This window comes from Anabrus simplex, chromosome 2 (genome assembly GCF_040414725.1).
Source record: "Anabrus simplex isolate iqAnaSimp1 chromosome 2, ASM4041472v1, whole genome shotgun sequence".
In the NCBI taxonomy this organism is placed as follows: Eukaryota; Metazoa; Arthropoda; class Insecta; order Orthoptera; family Tettigoniidae; genus Anabrus; species Anabrus simplex.
Genome location: NC_090266.1, coordinates 481,988,062 through 482,007,424, shown reverse-complemented (window position 1 = coordinate 482,007,424; position 19,363 = coordinate 481,988,062). Strand labels below are relative to the sequence as shown.

The 19,363-nt window shown below is 38.9% G+C and overlaps 1 protein-coding gene across 2 annotated transcripts in view; it reads right to left on the bottom strand.

The window, feature by feature from the left end:
* mon2 (Mon2 homolog, regulator of endosome-to-Golgi trafficking) overlaps positions 1-19,363 on the bottom strand; it is a 583,018-nt gene that overhangs the window by 353,488 nt on the left and 210,167 nt on the right. For both annotated transcript variants that reach the window (XM_067140860.2, XM_067140862.2), the window contains one exon: positions 12,214-12,426. In XM_067140860.2, coding sequence (XP_066996961.1) covers positions 12,214-12,426 — 213 coding nt within the window. The remainder of the gene's footprint in view (positions 1-12,213; positions 12,427-19,363) is intronic.

The window sequence follows — 19,363 nt, the reverse complement described above, 5'->3', positions numbered from 1 at the left end:
GTACCGTGTGAAACAGAGAAGGTCTAAATTTTCCTCTTTGCCCTTTGGGGTCAAGCGGTATGAGTTGCCATACATTGTTCATGGAGACGTTCAGAAGGAACGCAATTAGAGGCCAGTACCATTTCTTGTTTTTGATGCTGATGCGGTAAGAAGATACATTTTGATCCAGCCGATCGACGCTCCCCATGTGCATATTATACAAAATTATACATGCTGGCTGAATTACTGTTATATATTTCTTTTCAGCATTACTCCATCTTCTGACATGTCCTACAGGTGCTACACCAGACAGAGTTGAGGCTACTGTAACAACATTATTATCATTGTAGCGCACGAGGATGATACCTGAGTTACGTTCTGTTAGCTGGTGGTAACTGCCACATTTCTCTTTTTTACAGAGATGAATCTCAGGAAGTGGAGCATTTTCCACTCGATTCTGACACAAGGTACCTGTACCTTCGTGGCCTTTCTCCTTCAGCCTTTCCAACAATCAAAAGGATGTAAAATAATTATCAAAGAACAAGCTGAGTTGAGTACCTTCTGGTAGTTCTTAAATTAGGTCCATAACAACTGAGCCACCTACTCCTAATTCTGGTATTGTGTTTCCAGTAGCCGCTCCTTGGTAAGGTTCTCCTTGGACTAGATACCCGAGACGAGTTGATAGAGCCCAGACTTTATACCCAAAACGTATTGGTTTGCCATGAATGTGTTGCCTGACACCGTGTCTTCCAAAGTAGGGGACCACTGACTCGTCTACAGAAAGATGCGTATCACCAGGATAATGCCGTAGCCAGCATTCGTTTAGCATAGTCCAAACGGGGCGAACTTTTCCAAAACGGTCATTGTAGTCTAGTTTAGCGTTGTCACAAAAATGTAAATATCTAAGAATTTCTTCAAAGCAATTGCGCGACATTGCTGTGCTTACCCCAACATGATGTACATCTTCAGAGGCTTCCCAGTACATTCTTGTCCTGGCCATAACATTGTAACCGGAAAGAAACAATATTGCAAAGAACAGCCGAAGTTCAGTTTTTTCCAACGAAAATGACGCATTACCTTTCTCAACAGAGTATCGAACTGTGCTCTGAATGATATAATCAAGTATTTCATTATCGAAGAATAGCTCAAACAATTGCGTTGGTGAATATTCATTGTTTAGAAAGTTTCGTCGAGTAAACTCTGGGCTTGGCTTATTCATAATGTCATGCTTTTCCCACACACGCTGGTTTGGTTTTCACATAATTAGATGTGCTTGGCCTCGCTTGCTCAGTAATTTTTTGTTTCTTACATTTGGGTTCACCGTCATCAGAATAATTTGAAGACGTACACGGCACTGCTTCATCAATTACGACTTACTTCATTTTCACTCAATACACCATCTCGCACTTTGATTGTACCATTTTCACTTATTTTTGTACACACTAGTTCAGCACCAGCCCGGAGTTGATTACCAGAGTGTCTGTTTATATCTCCACCTGACTCATCATCATCATCGCTATCCCCGTCACTATGGAAAGCATTTTCAGGTGGTTCTATGTATATATTAGCATCTAGGATGTCTTGTGATTCCTCCAGGATGCTTACGATCTGCTCGACGGTCAATCTGAGAAGAATTAATGAAAATTCTATATCAGTACTGAGGCATACTGTCGACATATGTCGATGTGGTACTTTAATGCTCTACTAGACAAAAGCAACTATAAATCAGCCATAAATGAATTTAAAATCTATTAGAGGCATGTTTCATTAATACGTTTAACACAACAGTCCGATCTTACTCTCAACTGTAACAATATTATAAGAAAATATTACTCATCGCGACGGAAGCGTCATCCTCTTGAGTGTATACGGAATGATATTTCATACGCAGCCACGCGATAAGGCGCGAAACCTAGTGTTTCTTGTTTTCGTGCTGTGCAGTAAGTATCAAACAATGCACCTCAAAAATATTCTTCCGGTTTACCGACATAAGATCAACAATATTCAGATATTAACGTCGACAAATGTCGACAGTGGGCACATATGGGTTAAAGAGAGGGCAAACAGGAGTTACAAAGGGGGTTAATTTTTAAAATGAGTATATCTGCAATATATCTCAATAACATAACATGTCACAGATGTGAAAATTGGTATTTGGAATCTCCTGTAAAAGTAAACATGCATAACTGGTTTCCTGAAAATCAACTTAAGTGGAAGTGTTACAGGGGGTGAATTTTTAAAATGAGTATTTCTCAAAAACTTAACATATTACAGGCGTGAAAATTGGTATTTTAAATCTGTTTTCAAAATAGAGTAACAAGTCCCTTTTTTTGGTTTTTGGAAAAAACAATTAAGAGGGGTAAAAAGAACTGGAAAAGTGGGCTGAATTATTTTTATTAGGATACTGGTAACTCCAAGCCTGAAGATATTACAGACGTGAAAATTGGTATTTGGAATCTCCTTTAAAAATAAAGAAACACGTATTTTTTTGTTTTCAGAAAATTCACTTAAGGGGGTTGTAAAAAGGACTGAAAAAGGAGTTTAATACTTTTTATGAGGATACTTATACATACGCCAAAAAATGTAGATGTTACAGACATGAATTTTTTTATCTGGAATCTTCTTTAAAAATAAAGAAACATGTATTGTTTTTGTTTTTGAAAAATCCACTTAAGGGGTGGGCTGGGTGAAAAAAAAATGAAGAAAGTGTTGAATTCTTTTTATGAGGATACTTAAATATCAAATACTGAAGATGTTACAGACGTGAAAACTGGTATTTGGAATCCCCTGTAAAAGGAATATGCATAATCATAATTTGTTTTCTGAAAATCCACTTAAGGGGGAAGTGTTAAATGGGGTGAATTTTTAAAATGAGCATATCTACAGTACATCTCAAAAACTTCACATATTACAGACGTGAAAATTTGTATTTATAATACCTTTCAAAAATAAAGTAACACATATTTTTCTACCAAAAAGACACTTCAGGGGTGGGGGTTGTAAAAAGGAGTGAAAAAGGGGGGTGAATTCTTTTTATGAAGATACTTATATCTCATAAACTGAAGATGTTACAGACATGAAAATTTGTATTTGGAATCTCCTTTAAAAATAAACACGTATCCTTTTGTTTACGAAAAATCCAATTAAGGGGAAGGGGGGGTGAATGAATTGAAAAAGGAGGTGAATTCTTTGTTTGCGGATACTTATATCTTGAAAACGAACTATGTTACAGACAAGAAAATTGGTATTTTGAATCTCCTTTAAAAATAAAAGTATTTTGTGGCAGGAAAGGGGGTGGAATCTGTTAAAAGTCTTTTTATGACGATACAAATAAGAAGTGGACTTACAACAATAAACAGAGGTTTTGACTGGGGGTTGAGGAATGATGACAAAAATATGCATTTCTATGAAACCATTTGAATTATGAAGTTAAAATTTCAAATGTTATCGTAGGTGCTAATTAACAGAAGGTCTAAAACAAATTCGACTGCTCAGAGAGTTAAATGGGGGTTAAGATCCAAAAACAAATATATTCGTTCCTTCCTCCAAAATAGTTTAACGTATGAAGACAGAATTCCAAAGAGCAGTATATATTTTAAATCCTAGGTGTGAAATGGGAAATATTTTTAACGTTCCACCTCTAAAGTGTTAAATGGGGTTAGCTCCGTAAATTAAATTATTCATCCCTCCAAAACTGTTTGACGTATAAAATTGTAATTTTATATCCTAGGTGTAAAATATCGTATACTTCAAAATATTTCTCTTCTAAGGGGTTTAGATAGTAGTTGACTCTCAAAAATACAATGTCCATTCTTCCGAAGCAGTTTAAGGCATGAACTTATACTTTTGCAGAAGGGTTATCTTCTATACCCTAGTTGTTAATAAATATTTTAAAATATTCAACCCCCCCTAAAACAGCATTCATTCCTCCATTACTGTTTGACGTATAAAATCATAATTTCACAGGTTGGCCGCTTTTACATCTTAGAATTCAAATAAGATAGGTTTTAAAACATTAAAATTATTCCATGTTTGGTTCAAATAAATAATAAATAATTATCCCCCTAAACAATTAACAGCCGTTTTTATCCTGTTAGGGTGTTGTAGGATAAATATAGAGTAGGACTAAGAGCCGGTTGTACCACCTATGGGTAAAAAAGTGCATAACTTGCCCTCTGCGTAAAAGGATATTTCCCTTAGACCAAACCCAGGTAGTGCTATCGGCAGCATAAATCGTAGTTACCCGGCACGTAATTTATCGGCCACTTTGAGGGCCCGATACGGCTTTACCAGCCGGGCAAGTTTGAAAGCTGAACATTATTAGCTGTATTTCTGGAGACATACAGCTAAAATTACCTTAGTATGTTGATAAAAGCATGATCAATATTTTATTGCGGGATTTTGAACATTAATGCTTCCCTTGAGTCACATCGGTCACACCAGCCTCTCGCATCGACAGTGTCGGGAACACATTTTATACGTCAAGCTTTCGCAAAGAAAATCTACAAGGATATAAAATCAAATACCTATTTGGAAATCATCTCAAATGGGTTTTAAATTTCTAATTTTAATTTTTCAGTTTTCAGTCACCAGGTACAAGTTAGTATATGTATCTCAATTACCACAAGCGTTCTCGTAGCGTAATGGCTAATGCACTCACTTCGTAATAAGAGGTATGCAGGTTCGAGTCTTCATTATGCCGAATATTTTTTATTTCCATTATTAGTGTTGTATTCATCTGTATGCCTCTTCTCATACATTCTTTTGTAAATAATATATTTCATTAAAATGTTTAATCACAATATCACGTCTACCGGTACTAGGAAAATGCTTCATAAGTGTGCTACTTATAGAACGTGATGTTATGATTAATTCCAATCATCATTATAGTAGTAAAGCATATAGCATACAGGACCGTCGCCCAGGTAGCAGATTCCCTATCAGTTGTTTACCTAGTCTTCTCGTAAATAATTTCAAAGTAATTGGAAACCATTCCCTTCCCGAATTCCTCTTCCTATGAATGGATATTTACCCCCATTAGTTCTTTACATTTACATGTGGAACTAAACTAAACGAGGTCACAGAGCTAGTCGCAAATAGAGGATTGTGGAGATACTTAATCCATTCACAGAAGACTGCAGATATAATGCTCAAAGGCAAGTCCACAAGGAAGATGTATGTGTACGTACATCGAAGCGTGTAAAAGAGAGTTAAGAACAACGGTAGGGAACGACAATAACATTTTAATGTAAATTAGAAAGATGAAAAGAACCTGCATACCTTCTATTAAGGAGCAAGCGACTTGACCAATCTACTATGAGAATACTTTCCAAAATGCTGTCTTACATGACAGGTTATAACCAGCGTAAGAAAATGTAATCTCAAGATTTTAATCCCAACTAGGTATTGGTTTTGAAGCTCATAGATCAACCTCACGAAAGCATGACATACACCGTTGTCCAAAACTTTGAAGGCTCGAAAGCGAGAAATCGCTGAAAATCAGTCTAGCCAACCCTGTATATTGGCGTCTAGCTCCGGGTAGCTACCTAGCGCTTACACGGAGGTGGTAGCATGCAAGCCAAAGTACCAGCTGATTTATACCCCCAGGTAGTTTACGTCCCGTGCAGCTGCCAGCCAGTTTACCAGCAAATGGCTGAAGTAGCCCTAAGTAGTATTGTGGTGTAGTAGTATATTAATTACCTTATTGTTGTGTGATGTTTGTTTACTATCATCGACAATATTTCTTTCCTTTCATTTTCTTTTGCACATAATAAGCTAGTTTATTTTTCCATTTCTTTTCATTTTTCTGTAAAGAATGGCTAAGGAGTGCAAGTGTAGGAACTATGGGTGTGGCCGGGCATTAAGGAGTATGAAGAAGGAGTTGGAGAGTTGAGGAAGATAATTAGTATTCTCTCAGAAGACAGGAAGGAAGGTAGGCCTTCTGCAAACAATGTACACGATACAGTAGTTGTAAAAGAGGGATGGGAAAGAAATGGGGGAATTGTAGAAGAAATTCTAATGTTCTAAGGGGAAGGAGATTGCAGGCTAAGGGCTCTATTCAGGATCAGAATTCAGGACAGGTGTCTGTGAGAAATAAATACGAGTCACTGCAGGTAGAACATCAGAGGAAAGATGAGGAACAGGGATCTGTTGCTGAGAAGTATGGAAGTAGGAGGAAGGGAAAAGGTAGGAAAGGGAAATGTAGAGCAGAGAATAGGATAGGAAAAAAAATATGAAACAGGCACATGGAAGGGAGAAAAGGGAGAAAGAAATAGCTTCTGCAGCTGTCAGGAAAGATAAGGTTGGGTGACCAGGAGGGGAGGGGATCAAATGAAGTGGGTAGGGTTGAGGCTCTGGCCATGGGGTATTCCATTGTTAGACATGTGGGGAAAGTGTGTGGAGGAAAGGGAACCAGAGTAGAGTGTTATCCAGGAATTAGGTTTATGCAGATGTTTAGGAAAGAAGAAGAGAAAGAGGAGGGGAAGGAGATGATAGTAGTGTTTCACATGTTCCACAATGTAAGGCAAGTAGGTATAAGTACCAACATAGATGGGGATGTGTGGAATCTGGTAAATGCAGTATGGGTGAGGTTTAAGAAAGCTGAGATTGTTATCAGTGGAATACTGTTTAGGAGGGATACTGACTGGAAGGTGACTGGGGATTTAAATGATACTATGGAGTGGGTATGTGGGACTACCACCGAGGTTTATGAAGTTGTGGACTCTTCCGAGTTCCCTGACACATTTGCACACATTCCCAGATGCTCGGACGTACATGAGAATGACGTAAATGCCTGGTTGAAAAATGACTGTAATTCAGACTATGGCATAATGACAGATAAAGACATTATTGCCTCTTGTTCCTCAGCAGGTAATGACAAGAGTGATGGTGAATTTGAAAATGAAACTGATGCTATATCAGAAGAAACAATAACTCATGGAGAGGCAACAATGCAGATGGACAAACTGATGGCCTATTTAGAATCCCAGATTGAAACCACACCAGCAGAACTAATGTTAGTAAAACGTCTTTGTGATCGTGCTGCGCGAAAATGCTATACAAATGTAAAACAAAAACACTCACGTATTATTTTGGTGCATAAAACAGAGTCGTAAATGTAAAACAAAAAAGTGTTCTTATATTTTTTTACAATTTAAAAAGTACGTAGGTTGCGTCATAAGTCATGGAAACTATTTTTTTCCTCACGAACAGGAGACAACATGGAAAATCTAAGATATGCATTTGGAAACATACGGTATGTACTTGCATATGATGCCACTAGATGGTGTATGTAAACAACAGTGTTGGTTTAAGCATGCCCTCAAGTTCAGCGTGTGAGTTAGAGCATCACAAAATGGAAGTCAACAAGCAGGAGCAACGATTGTATATTAAAATAGCAGTTCTCTGCAGCAGAAATGCACGCCAATGCCATGCAGAGCTGCGGGAAGCATTAGGTGTGCATGCCATGCCCTACAGAACAGTGGCGAGGTGGGTGGAGACGTTCAAACGGGTAGAGTATCAATTGCCGATTTGCCTCGTCCAGTCCGCCCAGTGTCCATGGACAAAGATGTACAGATAATGGTGATCGATCAGTATTTACACGAGGACAGGCGCTGGACTCCAGCGGAATTGCAAGAACATACAGCAATACCAGGGGCAACAACACGGCACATTTTCCACAAGGACCTAGAGATGCGTAAACTTTGTGCAAAGTGGGTGCCACGTCACTTAACTGAGGTCCAGAAGTGGACTCATTACGAAAAATAGTGCATCAATCAGGAGAGGTTTCAGCAAGGACAAGCCATGTTGAATCGCATTATTGCAGTCGATGAAACATGGGCACATGCTTATGAACCTGAACTGAAGAGACAGTCAAGTGAATGGCATCGTCAGGGGTCACCACGGAAACACAACGTTCGCTAGAATCAGTCGCCCAATAAGGTTATGGTAATCCTGGCATAAGGTGTTCTTGTGTGTCATTCCACACTGTCAATGCAGTTTATTACAATTCCTTTTTGTTGTACCAATTGCACCGTGCAGTGCGAACCAAACATCCAGATCTTTTGGACAACGCCATAATCCTACACGATAACATGACAGCTCACAGAGCAGCCATCATTCAGCGTCACTTACAACGGTGGGGATGGGAGATTCTTCCACATCCACCTTATTCGCCTGATCTGAGCCCATGTGACTATGATCTAATCCGTAAAGTCAAGAAGCCATTACGTGGACAACGGTCTGCTAACAAAGCGGACATCGCAACCAGCATTTCAGAGAGAGGTGTCACACGTTAACGATACACATACAGCGAATGGTATTCAGCGCCTGCCCCACCGCTGGCAAAGCACAGTGGACACCTTGGGTGATTATTTCGAAGGTCTGTAACCAGTGGAGACCTGTCCTTTGTACGTAGTCTTGTGTATTTACTGTCTATACCATAATAAAACAATGTTTACCAGTGGCCTGTGTTCTGTCACTTTCCTACGAGAATCTCCTGTAGTCAGAATTTGTCTTCAAGCACTATGCATAAGTACATGCCCTATATTTCCAAATGCATATCTTAGATTTTCTGTGTTGTCTCTTGTTTGCGAGAAAAAAATAGTTGCCATGACTTATGACTCGACCCTCGTATTATTGTACAACTTATGTTAATAGATTATAATAACATGTACTGTATTTCTTTTTTCTTTTTTTTTAGTTTTTCCAGATTATCCAGATTTTCGATAATCCGGATCAGTTCCGGGGCCACTTAATCCAGATAAACGAGGTTCTTGTGTACTGAGAAAGCATATGACAGCGTACCACAGCAAATGGTCTGGGATGCATTGATAAAAAATAAAAGAAGGCAGGCAGAGAGCAGAAGTACAAATGATCAAAGCCATGTATGAAAGGTGTCTAAGTAGTGTGAAGACTAATATACGACGAACTGGTTCAATGTAGAAACAGGACTTCGAAAAGGAAGTCTATTACTACCCCTACTCTTCATTACAACCATGGATGAAATCCACAAGAGTGTACAACAAAAAATGGGAAGCAAAGAGGCAAAGGCACTCTTTGCAGAATACTATGAAAAATGAAAATCCACAGCCTGTTTCCAATCATTCGACAATGTCAGGTATGGAATTAATGAAGCCCCCATCTAGCGGCAAGGATAGGAATTGTGCTGGCTGCTAAAGCCTGTCACACTCCTCTGGGGCAATGATTAATGAATTACAGATGAAATGAAGTGATATTGGAGAGTGTTGCTGGAATGAAATATGACAGGGAAAACCGGAGTACCCGGAGAAAAACCTGTCCCGCCTCGGCTTTGTCCAGCATAAATCTCACATGGAGTGACTGGGATGTGAATCACGGAACCCAGCGGTGAGAGGCCAGCACGTTGCCGCCTGAGCCACGGAGGCTTGTTGTAGACTACTATATGAGGAGAAAATGAAATGGAACAACAAGAACAAGCTACTGTATGGAATCGGGAGATAGAGGAATGTGGAATAAAATAAGTGAGGAGAAGAGTACGACAGCAGTGACGATGAGAGGTAAAAGAGAAGGAAGAGGGAATATTGAAGTAAATGGAAGACCATTAGAACTTGTAAAAAGCTTCAAATATTTAGGGACTATATTTGCAGAAGATTGGAAAATAAGTTAAGAAATTGGAAAGAGAATCCAACAAGCCAATGTGTTTTAACAATGCATGAGAGCACGTCCCAGAGAAATGCAAGAAAATGCTGTACTCAATGAATTACACACAAATTATGTCATATGCAGCAGGCACATGAACAACAACAAAAAATATGATGAAAGCAGAATCCAAGCAGCAGAGATGACATTCCTTAGAGGAATAATTGGGAAGACACGAAGGGATAAAATCAGAAACATAGAAATCAGAGAGAGAATTTCATTTCCTAACCTGCAAGACAAGATAGAGACCAGTAGGTTGAAAAAGTATGGACACATGATGAGAATGGAAGAGGATAGAGTTCCAAAGCGAGTATTTATGGAGAAAATAAAAGGATGAAGACAATGGGAAGACCCAGAAAGAGATGGATGGATATGGTGAAGGAGAGTATAGACAAGAGTGAGTAAAATAAAAAAAATATTGGAGGAAGGATGGGAGTGTTGGAGAGATAGAAAACTGTGGAGATAAACAGAAGAAAACGGAAATTGCAACACCCAGAAGGAGTGGTGCTACATTGCTGCAATTGAACATGAAGGACGAGTGTTTGGTTGTGATTCGATGATTTTGTTTGTTAACAATTTAATTTTCTGAAAAGAAATATAATCTTTATTTCAAAGTTTTAAATGAATCTTTGACTTGTGTAGATAGACCCATTCAGTCCCCATCTTCTTTCACATTTCTCTGTTACCCGGAAACTCCGTAAGAGTTTACATAAAAAACAAATACGAATACAACTTATTATAATAAGTATTTTGTAGAGGTAAGATATAATCCATCTGCGACGCACTTGAGTATGTCTACCATATTCACTTATTTATTTGACACTTCGAACAATTTATTATACTTTGCACCTCTTATGACTGTTTTGCGATGACTTAGGATTACCATAAAAACCAGACATATAAGTTTAGCACTTGTTCATGTCTGAGATACACTGAAGAAAATGGAAATTGCAACACCCAGAAGGAGTGGTGCTACATTGCTGCAAATGAACATGCAGGACGAGTGTTCAGTTGTAATTTGATGATGACACTTTCAAGTCCCTCTGACTGCAAGTTTGGACAACAATCAATACAAGATGTGCCCACCACGAGCTACAATACATTGAATTATTCGTCGGGCATGGAGTCAATAAGGCTCTGGATCGCTTCCTGAGGAATTGTGGCCCATGCTTGCTGCACTGCACTGTCAGTTGTTCCAGAGTTGTGGGTGGCTGAGGACGGTTGGCCAGTTGTCGACCCATCATGTCCCACACATGCCCAATAGGACTGAGGTCCGGGGATCTCCCTGGTACGTCGGCGCACACGATTCCGGCGATCACTGCAGGCAAGACAGAAGTGTGATTCATCACTAAAAACTGCCTTATGCCATTCGTCAACCCACGTCGATCTATCTCGACACCCGGCCAGCCTTACACGTCGCTGTTGTGGGGTCAATGGAACACCTTCTACAGGGACATGGGCTCGTAAGCCAGCTGCATGCAGACGATTACCAACTGTTTGTTGTGTAACGTGGGGTGCCACAGCTGCTCGAATTTGCGCTGCTGTTGCATGGGGTTCCATTCGGGCCATCCGAATGATGCGGCGATCGTCTCTCACGGTTGTCCATCGCGCTGGGCCTGTGCCAGGTCTACGAGTGTGGGTACCATCATTTGACCACTGCTGCCATACACGTTGTACCGTAGATGCCTGTCGGCCAACACGTGCAGTGACAGTCCTTAGCGATAATCCAGCCTCACAAGCCCAATTATCCGAGCCCTCTCAAACGGCGACAGTTGTTGATGGTGTGCTCTTCTCTGTCGTCGAGGCATGTTTGACGGGGAACACTTCACTGCACAGACTGCAAGTCAACTACGCTACACCAGAGTCCGTATACTGGAGTTGATTCGTCCGCGACCAATCACATGGGGAAACCTGTAGCAACAACCAATGGGTCTGAAACTTTGATCGTTTACATACCTACATGGCATCGTTCCATATCTTGAAAATCAACACAAACGACCAATGCCTTCATGGTGTTGCAATTTCCATTTTCTTAAATGTACTTGATTCACAACCTGACCCAGAAGACTGGAAACGGGGGATGAAGTAGAAGGTTTCCAGAGATGCCATGGTGCTAGAATTTTGTACAGCAGTTCTTTAATGTGCCAGTAAATCTTTTGATATGAGGCTGACTTATTTGAGCCCCTTCATATGCTACCAGTCTGAGCCAGGACTGAATCCACCAACTTAAGCTCAAAAGGCCAGCACTCTACTTCCTGAGCTACCCAAACTGGTTCACTAGCATTTGAAACCTACTTTATCTTCTAGACATTTATCTTCTAGAGATATCTGATAATTTAGATACAGCATTTTATGAAAATGACAAAAATATAGCATAATTCTTACACTATACAGGAAGTATCAAGGTATTGTCCGACAATAAATCATTTCAAAGTAGGTTAAGTTTAATGTTCCATATTGATAAATTAATATTAATAAATCATTAACTTGCAATTCATTTATGAAGAACATACTCAAAATCAGCAATGTAACCAAACACATTGGTACTCAATTCACCTGATTATCACGTAAAGGAGGCTGATACTTATGCTGCAGTGCAGCTTTCACCAAATACGTAACAGCCTCCACACCCCATTCCCTCATGCGTATATGTGGGTGCTGGCAAACTTCTAGTAAGTGATTGGTAAGGGGACGCCAAAGAACCTCCACTCTTGGCAGATTTACCAGCCCAGTTTCAAGCAACTTAGCTACTGCAAACAATGATGGCTCCTGAAACACACAGAAAAAGAGGGGGAAAAATATACTTATGCAGGTTAAGAGATGAAGATGGTATTAATGCTTATCAAGAATTCATTCTGCGGCAAGAGAAATAAAAACAATACAGTTATACGATAAAATGTTTGGGTTTCAAGAGAGAAAATAATGAATGAGATAATATCTTATATAGAGAAATAACATTTGTTAGAAATGGTTCAGTTCAAGCAAAACCAGTTCAGTAAACATTTAAGTACCGTAAAGTGGGGTAACTTCGGCCATACAGGGTAACTTCGGCCACTGACGAATAGCAACACTTATTTTCTCCTGCCTCCTATACTGAAAAAAATAAACCCCTTTCAAAACTAAAATGCACGTACAAAAGAATGCTCTATCAACACTTGGTAGTCCAAAGAACACCGGCGGGCTCATTTTTTAGTCAATCAGTTTTATTCACAGCCCCGAATATTGTCTTGTTTGGTATCAGCAGAAAACAAACTGTTCTCTAGCCCCCTCATTTAATTCTCCATTCCAGTGGTTTATGGGGTCAAAAAGTAAGTACGCCTGGTAACTGATCAACCCAATTTGATGCATTTTATTCAAATAGGTTTTTCAGGGAATAGTTTTGTGATAAAATTTGTCCTCTTCTGGGGTAACTTTGGTCATGCCAAGAACATACAGGAAAACATTATGCAGCCGCGGGTATTGTAATTACAATCCTGTTTACTTCAAGAATGCTTTAGAAGAGATTAATAAAGCCACAATAACAATAAATGGGGAAGTTTATCCCAACAGGGAGGGGAAAGACAGTTCCCATTTTCAATGATAAATAGACGGATAGCAGTTGACATGGACGATGCACATTTAAGAACTTGATTGATGGCCCAGATATTTTCTAATTTAGAAGACAGTGTATAATGAGGACAGTCTACAAGAATGCTTCTCTTCCGATCTCCTTTTCTCTCCATACAATTGGGCTTTATGATTTTCATACCTTTTATTTATTATCTTTTGTACTATTACAAATATTTATGCAACGCAACATGTAATCTGTAATATCATACAATGCTTGTACACTTAGGCTCAATAAAATAGTCTCTTCTTTTTGGAAAATGTGAATTTGATCACTATACTTCTGTTTCACCACAAATCATTTTAATTTGTTTGTGATTGTTGATACTGGGCGTTCTTCAGGTTTTTAAAAAACATTCACAGTGGCCGAAGTAGAACTACATCGAAGAAAACTTTGTTTCTTGAGTTATTTTTATGGCGGCCGAAGTTACCCCAAAACATGGGGTAACTCCGGCCATTCTTTTGATAATCATAATTCATTACTGAATAACAATTATAATTATGTTCATATTTAGAAATGAAGAAGAAACATGGCAGGACTTATATTTTTCAGAAAATTAGAGCGAATATTTCACATTTTAATTTTAAAAATACACGAAGTGGCCAAAGTTACCACGTTTTATGGTACTCTTAGAGAAGGACGAGGAATTTTTGGATAGAAATATGTCAGGTTCTCAGTTAATAATCATCATAAAAATATAATCTGTACATTTTAATATATCTGGATATGTATTTTCAGAGATATGTAAGTAATTAGAAACTCTCTATGTGTCAGTAATGAGTATAGCCAATAATAATAATAATAATAATAATAATAATAATAATAATAATAATAATAATAATAATAATAATAATAACAACAACAACTAAGGACCTTCAAATTTATTGAAAAAAATGTCCTTAATTTGTTGAGGAATGAAAGAAGAATTGTTGAGTGAAAAGAAAAAATCTTGGATAGTGAAATTTGCCAAGAGAGAGAGAAAGAAAAGGACATACACTTATAAAATGTTGACGTACTACACAAAAATTGCATGCGTTCAATATTATAAAATGAAATGACAGAAATATATGCACATATAAAACCCTCACTGTTTATGCTGACAACAGTTCAAAATTTGTCAGGCTGAGATTTGTTCTATGGTCACTTATGACAGGAATATTTTGAGAAGAATCTTATTACAGTTCACATTTCAAACTTACAGCCATACTGCTCTTAGTATACCATCAACAAAAGACTGATGATCCTTACACACTACCTCAAAAGAGCCAACAGAGATTTGGGGTTCTTAATAGTTTCTTGATCTTCTCAGTAGGCATGTTCCCTTTCATCAGTAGAAATTCCTTTCAGAACTGGTATTTTTCTGAAAACAGCCTTCAGCCTGTCTCCTGTTGTTGGTTGGAGAAATCCCTCTCTGTCCATAAAGATGATTCAGTCACAGGTTTCAGGAAAGTGTGAGCAGGATTCACCATCATGGACACCCATCACAGTTCACAATAGCAATTATCCAATTTTGCATACATATGGCTTGCTTACTGAATTATAAAGGGTCACCCATAGAAACTCAAGACTGTCCAAGTGCCGTTTTTACTCACTGATTTGTAAGCTGCAGTATTGGAGGCGTGCACATCGTTCTTGACCTTGCAAGCAGCGTGCACGTGTTTGACCTCGCAAGCATCAGTCGCCAGTCTGAATCTCAGCTGTTAACACGGTGAGACAGTTATCAATGCAACACTGTATTTTCGTATGTAAAAGTTATTTTAAGTACACATCGGCTAGACAGGTATGCGATGCATTTGTTCAGCAATTTCCTGATGAAATGCCACCTTCATGAGTGCAGATTCATGCAATCGTAAATAAATGTGAAACTACTGGCTCAGTGCTCAATAAAAAGCATGCGTGCACACAAACAGTTTTAACAGAGGAAAAGCTAGATGACATTAGTGCAAAACTTAGTCACCGAATAAATCACACACAAAATTAGCACAACAAGTAGGGGTTTCAGTTTCTTCTGCACAAAGAGCTACGAAGCTATTTTTTGCTATTTGCTTTACGTCGCACTGACACAGATATGTCTTATGGCGATGATGGGATGGGAAAGGCCTAGGAATGGGAAGGAAGCGGCCGTGGCCTTAATTAAGGTACAGCCCCAGTATTTGCCTGGTGTGAAAATGGGAAACCACGGAAAACCATCTTCAGGGCAGCCGAAAGTGGGGTTTGAACCCACTATCTCCTGATTACTGGATACTGGCCGCACTTAAAAGAGCTACAAAGCTGTTACACATCAAGCCGTACAGGTTTACATGGGCCCACTGTTTAAAACCTGCTGATCCAGCCACAAGAGTGAGATACTGTGAGTGGTATCTTGCATCAATGAATGATCCTTCATTTGACCCACAGCTCGTGTTCTTTTCGGATGAGACCATATTTCATCTTAATGGTCGTGTGAACAATCATAACTCTCTCTATTGGTGTGCAGAAAATTCTGATGGTGTTTATGAAGTGCCTCATTATGATAGGAAAATTAATGTTTGGTGTGCTGTTAGTGCAAGATGAATAATTGGGCATATTTTTTTGAGATGACAATAAATGTAGAGAGGTACCAAGATGACATTTTGATGCCATTCTTCCATCAGTTAACAGAAGAAGAAAAATCGTGTGGGTGGTTTTAAGAAGATTCAGCCCCTGTTCGAATAGCAGAAGATTCCCTTCTAACGATCTTGGAAGTGTTTTCAGACAGAGTGATCAGTGCTGGTCTATTTCCCCCTCATTCTCAAGAGCTAACAGCGTGTAATTTTTACTTGTGAAGGTAAAAGTTTACTGAACAAATCCTCACACATTAGAGGAACTGAAGGAAAACATTACAGCGGCAGAACTCACTTGCATCAGCCAGAATGTGGTTACCAGATACAATGCCTGTATAACCCAGGAAGGGCAAAACTTCCAGCATCTTTTATAAGGTAAGATTTCATAAAAGACTGTATACACGCTTAACGCTTAAAGCAGGGCGGCCGTGCACGACATAAGTTCGGCTGAGGCAACTGCCATAGTGCGGAGTACAAACACTGTGTGTTCGGTCTTAGGTTATATGGGAGACACTGTATTCTCCATTGTTCTTCCTTTAAGATTATCTTTCATTACATCATACATCCTTCTCCTCCAACAATTCGTTGAAAGCTCCCCCGACAACCATACACCATATTTCAAGTTTTAAATCTTTGGGTGGACTTCTACAGCAAGTGATTTGGAACTAGTTACCAAACTTGTCAACAACGGGTTTTAACAGTGGAGCTCTCACGAAGACAGATTGAATACATAACATCTGAGAACCACTGTTGCTAATATTGTGGAGGTGCGCTGAAGGACTCCTGACAAGCAATGGAGGAAAGGAACTTGAATAGGATCTCCCAGTTATTCCGCCAGCACATCAACTGCTTCTAACCAGAAATTCCCCTGTGTAGGTACAGAGATGAGAAACAGTCCAGTCTTAGAATCTTTCTCCTGCAGGAAATATTGGAAGGCATGTCATTTCTTCCTAGTATGCAGAAAAGCCTGCTTTACAATTTGATTTCGTGTAGACAAATCATTCATTACATCAATTTATGTGCCCATCACTGAATGTGGGTAACATCCTCTCGAAAGAGGAACAGCAACCCTGTGAAACAAGACGACACATACCATACAATCCTGAACATTACCGGTTCGAACCCCACTGTCGGCAGCCCTGAAAATGGTTTTCCGTGGTTTCCCATTTTCACACCAGGCAAATGCTGGGGCTGTACCTTCATTAACCCATTCCAGTCTGGGCCTTAATATCCCTAACAAACGTTCTGGACTGGACATTTTTAAGGATCTTTAAAACATTATATCTCTGTACCTGTAGTAGATATTGGCATGATTCTTTTTTCTTTGTGCTTGTTTGAGAATCTCATTTTCAAAAGCGCTCTTTGTATCATGTCAACTATCACTTGAGATTTTAAAATTGTTTATATATTATACCATGTTTTGCGAATGGAAGAAAAGTCTGACGGATAACTAAGCAAGTACAGTTTTCTGAAATACACTTACATTTGCCCTATTTCGCTAATATAAAATGTGCATTGCAATTACAAAACAACAACAATAATGAGTATGATATAAAAACAATAATTTTTCAATAATAATAATAATAGTAATAATTACAATAACGAAAATGGGAGCTCTTACGAAATTTTATTTTAATTGATAAATTTTGTTACAACTTACTCAAATGTAAAATTATTGTTCCATTTACCACGAAATACTTCTGAGAAGGTGAAAATAAGTCTTCTAAACAGACAACTTTATGAATATGTAGACAATCTTACGTATTCACGCAAATATGAAATACGTGGGAACATGCACTAGGCCGTAAAACGATCACCAATCATAATGAAATGCAAGAAGTTGTTTCGAATTCATATGTCAAAAATATGTTCATTTGCACATAAACTTATAATATATCATAAAATATCAAAAATATCACTTTCGTCAAGCACATGTTCGCCGCGAGAAACCATGACTTAGAGCTCACTGAGTGACAACATCTACTGATGCATGCAGTTCAATAATATCGTAAATTCTCTGACTTTGACATATAATACTGCCATCTGCTTAAATACTCTCATAACTAATACATGAAGAAACACGATATAACCACCAGAATGCGTGCATAGCTCGTTCTTGATTTTTAGCGAATTGTCAAACCTTACAACGGGCTATGCCCGCAGCACGTCCTGAACGTAAGTTAGACCGGAAAGAGTTAAGGCCACGGCTGCTTCCTTCCCACTCCTAGGCCTTTCCTGTCCCATCGTCGCCATAAGACCTATCTGTGTCGGTGTGACGTAAAGCAAGTAGAAAAAAAAAAAAAACTGAATATTACCCAACCTTTTTTCCTTTTTTCTTTGCAAATGTATTGGTTCTGGAAATCAGGTGCAGGTCATATTCAAGTTAAGATCATTTTTTGAATTTACACCTATCATAGAAAGGCTTTTAACCTCTCAGTGTGGGAGGAATTTCACTACCTGGCTATTCTGTGCTGCAGGAGGAGTATAGCATCAATGCAGGCTTTTAGTTAATCAGGCGTAACAGACAAATGATTCAATGGATTTGACCAAATTTTTATACTCTGTTAACAATGCATAAACACACAAAAAGCAAAAGTTACTGGAATTACTTTAAGGTCAATGAAGTGGAGGAATCATGCAACGCTTTCAAATCAATCAAGGGAAATGTCTGTATCAAATATAGGAGTAGCTAGTATCCGGTTTTTGAGAAATGAGATCTCAATACGGGTTTCTGTACAATGCCCATTAACATATACAATGCAAAAACTACACACATTTCCTCCACAGAAACAGGTACCCATTCATTTACCCTCGACTGGAATGGAAATAACATACCATGTGATCGCATGTGGTGTTGAGCATAAATATTTGTCTGCTACTATCATCTTTATAGGGGCTGCCTGGCCGAGGTGGTAAAGGCATGCTCGGTTCGCCCGGAATGACGTGGGTTTGAATCCCCGTCAGGAAGTCGTAAAATTTAAAAAATTAGATTTCCACTTCCGGAGGTGCATATGACCCTGAGGTTCACTCAGCCTACAACAAAAATGAGTACCAGGGTAATTCCTGGGGGCAAAGGCGGCCAGGCATAGAGCTAACCACTCTATCCCATCAAGTGCCGAGGTTACAGATAGTGGAAGCCTTTACCTTCCACCCCTACAAGGGCCTTCATGGCCTGTACGGAGATGATTTTGCTTTGCATTACTATCATCTTTATGAAGTTGACAGTAAAATGCAAGTAAATTTTGAACAGAAGCAATTCTTAGCAGCTTTCTCGGGTCCATAATCTGCCGTGAATATTCCCCTTTGCCCTCTATAATTACCCATGTCTTCCCACACAAACCCAGAAACAAATAACATTAGAGCTGATATTTTCCCCATATCACAAGCAACATCACTGTCTCCATCACTAATTTCACTCTCAGTTCCTATATCCTAGTCCTTGTGTAACAAAACTAAACTTTCCGTATCATCATTTGCTAAAAACATAGTTGATTTCCAAATCTGCAATCACAAGAAC